An 8707-nucleotide genomic window follows, 5' to 3' on the forward strand; every position below is an offset into this window, starting at 1 on the left:
GACAGTGGTGAAGGAAGTATTCTGGTCTCCTACAGAACCGAAAGCACCAGAAATGTATCTTTACACAAATTATATAAACCTCGGAGGTATCTTAACATAGAAAGAAAATGTATACAAACCTGAGTAAACTGGCTTGATTTCTTTCAAAAACAGCGAAAAAAGGCTATGAGCAACTTAAGAATAAAAGACCCAAAAGATAACAAAAAATTGTTTAAAAAGTACATAGAAACTACCTGCTGGCAAGAAAGAAAAGAGAGAAATAAAAACCCCAAGAAGATTAGCCTACCCCCCCCACCCCCACTTTTCCCTTGCTCAACAAAAAACATTTCAAAATCTACTATTTTGATGACTACTCACGTGTGACCTTACTGATGGTCTTTTTTGTTGTATGTTTAATTTATTTTTTATATAATTCCATTAATTGTTTAAAGCCCAAGGATGCAAGACAAATTCCCGTGACGACAGACAATAAAGTATCATCTTATCATAGATATGCTCTGATTTTTGCACAGCTCCTTTATTGCAGCAGCTTACATGGCAGACAACAGCAGTGTTGGAACTAACTACTGGACTTGTGGCTGAATGAGAGCAAACTCCTGCAGACACGTTGAAGTGGAAAGCACAACAACCTAATACCCCTTTTCCACACCAATTAATGTGTGTATGCAGGTTTTTTTTAACACAGGCAAATCCACTAAAACAGGCAATTGACTACTTTTAAATTGCCAGTAGAGCAGGGCTGTGTGCACAGCTCTGCAGGAGATAGGAGATGGGTATGCCTCTCTGTGTGTTGAATTTTATTTTTGTTTGTTTTTTTTTTCTGTTGGCATTTTTTGTTTGTTTGTCTGTTTTTGTGTGTGTGTGTGTGTGTGTCACATTTGACGTCATGGCTAGATGGAAAATAGGTAAAGCAGCATGGATGGAGGCCTGTGAAAACTTTTCGTTTGTTACTTCTGTTTATATAAAATTTAGTCTCTTGTTTAAACTCAGTGCAGATTAAATTGGATTCATTTTTGAGCGCTGCTTAGGAGGAGACAGAGGGTTATAAGCAGTGGCAGATCATTACATCTTGCCAGTAAGGGGGCTAAAATGAGCACGTTTCCATTATTGCCGATCCAAGCTGGAGGCGACACTACTGCAGAGTCATTTGACGCAGGTGTCGATTTAGACTGAAGACTTTCCTACTGCATCAGAAACCCAGATGTTAGTGGGTTTTTTGCACAGTGGGAAAGAGGCATAAAAGGTGCGCTGTTTTTGTGTCCATATACTTTTTCTAAGTAGGGTATTTTTCACAAAGCTGTCCATGAATGTGCAGACAACCAGAATATCCTTGGACAACTATACGCCCTCAGATGAGGGCGTATACACAGTCACATGCGATAAAGATGTGACCCTGCCTTTACTGAGCATCAAAACCGTTGATCCACCGTGGCATCCAGAAATGGGGGAGCCACTCAGCTCGGCCTGGGTAATGCTTTTCGAACATCTGTCTGAAATAAAATGCCTCTTTGGAGCATGGCGGGTTGTGAGGGAACCTCTTGTGAGCGTTCTCCATCTGGTCATCATTCACCTGAGATAAGTTAGAACGCAGGTCATAGTTTATGGTACATAAGGTACAATATATCTAAGATGTTATCAATTATGTTGGTTTTTGGTATGCACACATACATTACTGGAAACACACGATAAATACATTGATAAAATATCATTATGTCCTATATGTGGATTTGAGATTTCAACCATCAAAAGAAAAAATATGTGCATAGAATTTAAACGTTTAAGCCAGCATACCCTTATACAGCACTTGGTATGATATCTTATGAAAATGCACATACAACAGTTGGTATGATGTTGAACAAATTAGCACCCCACATATGGCGCCTTCGCTTTATGTACTTCAGGTAAAGTTATGTACTTAATGTGAAGTTTTGTGTGTTAGGTTTAAGCCTATAGTTGGGCATTGTCATGTTAGGTATTTAACTAAAGTAACTTACTTAACACGAAGTTACGTTGGTTAGTTAGGCAAGTAAGGTTAGATAGCAAAAGAAAAATGGTTGGAAGTTGTGTCACGTACTTAACGTAAAGTTGCGTTCGTAACGCAAAGTTAAGTAGGTTAGGATTAAACATGGCAAACATGGCTGTGTGTTGTCATGCTGTATACTTAATGTAAAGTTACGTAGCTTAACATGGTGAGAACATACATTTAAATAACTTGTAGTTCACTTGATTTCAAACAGGACACAAGCACTCATCTACTGGGGAAAAACCCTATGTTTGTTTGACCCATTCATAACTCTAACCTGTGCCCTGAAGTAGAGTTTTATTCTTTATACTACTTCCTTTTTTACTCACATACATACCAAAGATTCTAAGCGCTCCTGCAGGTGGTTGTACCAGAACTTCTCAGGCAACATCAGACCATTACCGAAGGGTACTTTCTTCCTCCACAGAATCTCATCAGGGATCAAATTCAGACCTCGAAAAGAGTCACGCAGAAGGTATTTCTCCACTCCTCCCTGGGTACACAGAGCATGCGGCACTGTTGCAAAGTCATATTTCTTTTTTCAAATTACATCTTTATGCACAGACAACAAACAATAACATTACAAAACCTTAGGAATCCTCATCTCCTCAGACAAAGAAAGGTAGTATGCTGTGAATCTGTGATCAAGGAATGGCACTCTGACCTCCAGCCTGAAACACAAGAACAAATTAGTTTGAGATAAGTATTTTTTTTCTTTGCAAAATTTGAATTTAACCAAATCTGGCTCATTTTTTTATTCCGACTAATTTTGCAATCTCCTGTTTTTAAACCAACCTCTTCTTTGATCATCCATAACATTTTGTGTGATATCTATTAAACATGAACTTTTACTTAATAACCAGATTGTTGTATTTAATGAGTAGCATTGAATCGTTAGGTTAATCACAGAATTGTTTTGGGGTTGGAGGGAAGCATATACATTAACTGGCAGCTAAATGACCCTAAATCTCTGCAGGGAGAGACACCAGAGGTTCAGAAAGTTAATTATTTTGTTGAAATCATTTAGTATGAGTGGAAATTACTTGACAAAATTTAAAAATTTAACCCTGGTATACAATTGGCAAAGCCTATCCAAAACATTATTCCTCCATATTTCAAAAATAATGGTGTCATGACGCTAAATGATAGTTTAAATGCATACATAATGACACTGCTGAAAGAAACAATAACTGAAACAAGTACCCATGTGCAGCAGTGGTGCGATCAGCACGGAGGACATCAAACAGGTACAGTTCCTTCAACAGTCGAACACTGTCCTCTGCAGCTACTTTGGGAGTTGGAGCCTGAAGGCAGAATAAAACACTGTCAGCAACTCATATCTGTGAGGTTTGGTTGATTTTGTTTAGGGTTTAGTGTGTAGGATTTATGGGGCATGTAGTGGTGATGTTGCATATTGCAGCCAACTAGAACTCCTCTTGTGTGCCTAAAACATGTGGGTGGCCAATGCAAAAATGGTAAGGGCCCTAACTAGATCCAGTGTCAAATCAAATTAAAAGCATTGACACCTTTTCAGGCAAGAACAGACTTGCAATGCTGCCCAAGCACAATGAACAAAGCTCAGCCAGGTTTTTTTTCTACGTGTGAGGATTATAATATATGCAGTTCACATAATCCAATCGAATAAGAAAACTGATTTTTTTTTTTAGATTGACTTCTGTCTTTGAGCCACTGATTACCACCACCAAGGAGGTTATGCTTTCAGTAAAGTTTGTTTATTTGTTTGTCAACAGGATTATGGGACAACTGCTGTCATCCCCACCCTGACCTCTAAGACTCCCTCCCTCAATGTTTATATCTAGTGCAGCAAACTTGCTGCACTCATTTTGCCTCTTCTTTCAGTCCAGTGTGGACTTCTGTTCTCACCATGTGGAAATAACTGTATCCCTGAGTCAGCTCATCTGAACCCTCTCCACTGTAGATCACCACACTGTCTGTCTTCTCCTTGATGTACATGGAAACTAAGAACATCCCTGCAACAACAAAGGTCACCAAAATGAAAAAAATACTCAGGAAGTTCTGCTTTTAAATGGTTTTAAACATTTCTTTAGCAAGAATATCACTTTTATTTTAACACTCACCAACAGCGGCATGTATGTTGCTCATGTCGTAGGTCTCTAGGTGGAAAATGACTTTCTCCACTGCTCTGATACCTTCCTCAACAGTAAAGTTCACCTCATGATGTTCACTCCCAATATGTGCCGCTACCTGATGAACAAAGAGTCAAAATTAATTTAATTTGAAGGCGCAAAGTTTTGCTGTAAACAAACAAAAGTTATGTTAGCATTCATCAAAGGTGCGCACGCTCATGCACGAAACAAAGGATACAAGCCAAAAATTTAAATCAGACTTTTTGTCACTTTTTAAAGGGTCATCATGAGTGAGATGCACCATGTGAAAACAATAGCAGTGATGTGTCACAGCGTCAGCTGTGTGATGTTTAAATGTTTTAGGAGATTTAAAATGCCAGATAAATATAAATTTAAAAACCACGGCAGGCATCAGTATTGATAACATTTGTACTGTGTGATAATGTTGCTCCTTCACATGCAGTTTCCTTGTGCTTTCAATTATGTGTTGCATTGTTATTTGTGCTTTGAAGTTCCCTTTGAATATACATCCTCTACCTTTATTTTGATTTAATATGTGTTTATCTTATTTTTAAAAGGAACTGACCTTGCGAGCAGCTATGACGTCTGGACTGTCTTCTGACCCGACTGAAAATGTCTGGATGGGATACTGCAGCTTCTCCTCCTTGGCCAACTTCACCAGTGTAGCAGCAACCAAACTGGAGTCCAGACCACCTGAAGAGCACACAACGTGACTGTTGATCACGATTAAGCATCACAGAAATAGACTATAAATACTTTCTGTGACTGTGAAATAAAATATACCTGACAGAAGACAACCAATTCTCCTGTGAGCCATGAGACGTTTCCTCACAGCATTTTCAAACAGTGTTCTGATGTTGCTTTTTACTGTTTCTTCATCAAAACCTGTGGATACATCAGTTTTATAACATTCATATTGAAGAGTTAATAATAAATGATTTCCAAATGACTACATTTACATTAGTTAACAATCAACAGCTGCATACTTGACGGCAGTCTCTCCACAGTGTCGTATTTGGCATGAGCGGGCTCTTTTGTGCAGCAGTGAAACTGCTCCATTCGGATGGACTGAACTTTGCCGTTCTGCTTCAAATCAAAGACCTCAAAGTGCCCAGGAGGAAAGGTAACAAGGCTGACATTTTGGGTTTTGGAGTGAACAAGGTCTGTAAGGCCTGAGAACAGAATAACAGTGACTTAATAATGGATATCAAACACATCACTACATACCCTGAACTGCTGGAGAAGTAATAAACTATCCCATTACCTTTGGCCTCTGAGCAGACTGCAAGGAATCCATCGTCTGTGAGGAGTTTGAACAAAGGCCGGACTCCGTACGTATCTCTTCCCAAAAAGACTTTTCTGTTGGCGGTGTCCAGCAGAATAAAAGCGAAGACGCCATCCAGCAGAGACGCCATCTCCTGGATGCCAAAGCGGTCATACAGATGGAGCAAAATCTCACCATCCACTTGAGTCTGGTGATCAAAGTCAAAGTGCTTCCTCAGCTGAAAAGGAAAACACAATTATTTCATTAGAGGTCAAAGAACTGTCATTAACGATACACCAGGTGCTGCACTATAAATTTATTAGAGTGTTTTTTTTTTTTTTTTAAATGTAAGCATGTTACAACATAATGTTAGTGTGTTGATGAAAATTTGGAGGTCTGGCCTGCTAGTGGCATTAAATAGAAAGTCTATCTATTTGAAAGTGCAACCTGATGTATGTGAAATGACTGCAATCTGTTAATGCTGCAGTACATGGTGACGGCACGCACTGAGTAGAAATTAGGCGCCAGCACCACAGAACCAATGCCAATAAAAAATTCAATTAGGATCTCTTTCATGGTGGACGAATAAATTCCCTAGTTCGACACCATCTGGCACTGGGTGGTGGTTAATGTTATGACCCCATAAGCAGCATAAATAGCAAAGGGAGTCCTTGTAGGAAAGAGGTTGTGGCAGTGGGCGTGTCAACAAGCACTTTCACCTGGGAGACCGCACTTTGTGTACTGTGTGAAACTAAATCACAGCTATGACTTTTTTTTTTAATGTCCTCTACATAATTATGTCGTACTGCATATCATACTTATGCCACCATCAAATAATGTGGTATTCAGTTTCTGGTGATTTCATCTATTTCCCAGAGACTAAGCTGCAAAAAAAGCAAGGCTGATGATGATTGCTGGACAGACCAATAGATGGACAAGAGCCATTCTATATTATTATCTTTCTACATTTAATTACAAAAAATAAATTTAACACCTGTGGAGCACAAGGATCAGTTTTTTCTGCCGGTTTAGTGATTCACACTGCCCCATAACATTTTTTTTAACTCCTAGCATTCTCCCTCAAAGATTTTTTTATTTGCATGTAGACCAAAATACTTGTTTTTTTATTAAAATAAGATTTTGCCATGTTGTTGAGCCTAAGTTGTGTGAGCTAGGCAAAGTGGTTTCAATTATATTTGTATTTTCCAAAGTCAGTTGTAATTGGTCTTACCAGAAGATGGTTGTAAATCTCTCCGTTGTAGCAAAGCCACAAGAAAGGAAACTTCTTGATGCGTAAGGGTTGCATGCCAAACAGCTGGTCCACAATAGCCAACCGGTGGAAGCCAAAACAGCAGTTGGTGAGGCCATCGACGCTCTCAAAGCGGAAGGCATCAGGGCCCCTGTGAGCGATCTTCATGGCAATGATGCACTGAACTGACAGGCATTCATCACAGCCAAACGAAGCCCAGATACCACACATTGCATAGCTGTGGAAGATGGATAGCTTTACAAAGGAAATGGAGACGGAGTTAATTGGTTATTCTTTACAGTGTATGATGAAAAGGAGTACCTTACCTGTTTTGTTGCAGTAGTTTGACAGGATGAGCTCTTTACAATGAGAGACTATTAAGCCAGTTTACACTTCACACAGGGGCCTGTCTAGGGAGCGGCCTGGGGTGGCACGGCCCCCCCTGAAATCTGATTGGCTACCCCAGGTGCCACCCCCATTATAATTGGCTATCTGCCAAGTCAGTTTGAAATGTTGACAAGTAAACTGAATTTTCATTCATTAGAGCAATTCAGTCCTAAACCTGAGAGACAGCAATGTGCCAGAGTGATGTCTAACCTGACTAATATTACAAATAAATTGGTATAACTATTAAAAAGTTTGCTCTCACAGGACTTTTTGTTTTTGTATTTTTTGGCACTTTGATTTTGTTGGCACTTCATACTTTCTATCATACTATTTACTTTTGAAGGAACAACTTCTTCAAGTGTGTAAGCTTAAGTTCGAATTTGTGTGGTGTCACTCTGTTGTGTTGTGATTGGTCGTATATTTATCTTTTGAACTAAACTATAAACAGCAATGTAATACACTGCAATGTTAGTAATTAAAGTAGGCATGGACAGTGGAGAAAAAAAAAGGTAAATTAAAGCTATGTTGACGCGTATGCCCACAGCAGCACTCGCACTTCATGCCACCCCTGCATACGTCAGAGCCCCACTTGGGCCACTGTAGTACAAAAAAACATCTGGACATGCTATTGACCTCACATCGGTCCACTGGTCCCCAACCTTTTTCAATTTAGTGTACCTCCCAAAGCCCTGTTAGGTGAATCAAGTGCCTTTTCATTAACACCACCTGTCATGTATCAAATGTATTCATAATACAACATGTAGTACTAAAAAGATTAGTCCATCATATCCATGGCAACGTTGTAGCTTAACTGCCAGAGCTGGAGCAAGAAACAGCTGAAATATTGATACAAAATGGATTGGTTTGTTGCCAGTTTTGATTTATTTGTCAGTCTCAGTTTTGATGAATGGTTGGAAGAGGATGAGAGGAATTAAAAACAGAGAGAAAATAGAGATTTGGGGCAATATCAAATGGAGAGCTCAATCAATTTGAAATGTCCAGGAATGATCAGAGTACTTCCCAATGAAGGCTGTCAGGTGTTTCCAGGACTATCTGAAAAGGACAAAACTTGATCTGGATTTTGCAACTGTGACAAAAGAAAAGCTCAACACGATTCTTTGTGAATTTTATGGCTCAGTAGGAAATAACGAGGGTCAGCAAGACTCCATTAGTAGGTACATCAGGTTGATGCATCAACCATTTCAGCAGCGTACCTTTCTCTCAGTCAGGCATGGTATCTCATGCAAGACACTAGGTTCACAACATCAAACAATGTTTTTAGTGGACTCAAAGTTTCTCAAGGGAGCAGGCCGCAAAAAAATGGAACATCATGCCGCGATCACTGAGGAGGACCTGATAGTCCTGAGAAAGTCGGAGGCAATGAATCCAAACACACCATGGGGTCTGGCAAACAAGGTGTGGATCAAAATCCAGTTACATTTTGGAAGGAGGGGATAACGCCACCATCTTTTGAAATAAAAGTAGATTTAACAGGTGGCTTTATCGAGGAGCAACAACAAACAGCAACCAGGGGGTTTGCAGGGTTGTGATGATGTTCAGAGACTCCAGCAATGAAAAGGTTAAAGGCACAGGTGATATCAAGAGGATCAAGATGCAAGTGGGCAGCTGACACATTGGTGGCACTGGCAGAACAT

General features: G+C 39.6%; 1 protein-coding gene across 1 annotated transcript; it reads right to left on the reverse strand.

Annotated features, from left to right (window-relative positions):
- Positions 1 to 2603: 2603 nt before the first annotated feature.
- Positions 2604 to 6896, reverse strand: LOC121963499 (asparagine synthetase [glutamine-hydrolyzing]-like). The gene is made up of 9 exons (XM_042513784.2): positions 6648 to 6896; positions 5417 to 5654; positions 5139 to 5324; positions 4936 to 5037; positions 4718 to 4845; positions 4123 to 4249; positions 3908 to 4014; positions 3227 to 3327; positions 2604 to 2694 (listed from the first exon to the last, which is right to left on the reverse strand). Exons 1-9 carry the CDS (start codon positions 6894 to 6896, stop codon positions 2604 to 2606), a joined length of 1329 nt encoding a protein of 442 aa, XP_042369718.2.
- Positions 6897 to 8707: the final 1811 nt, after the last annotated feature.

Source organism: Plectropomus leopardus, chromosome 17, assembly GCF_026936395.1.
Source record: "Plectropomus leopardus strain MGB_pleo_1.0 chromosome 17, ASM2693639v1, whole genome shotgun sequence".
NCBI lineage: Eukaryota > Metazoa > Chordata > Actinopteri > Perciformes > Serranidae > Plectropomus > Plectropomus leopardus.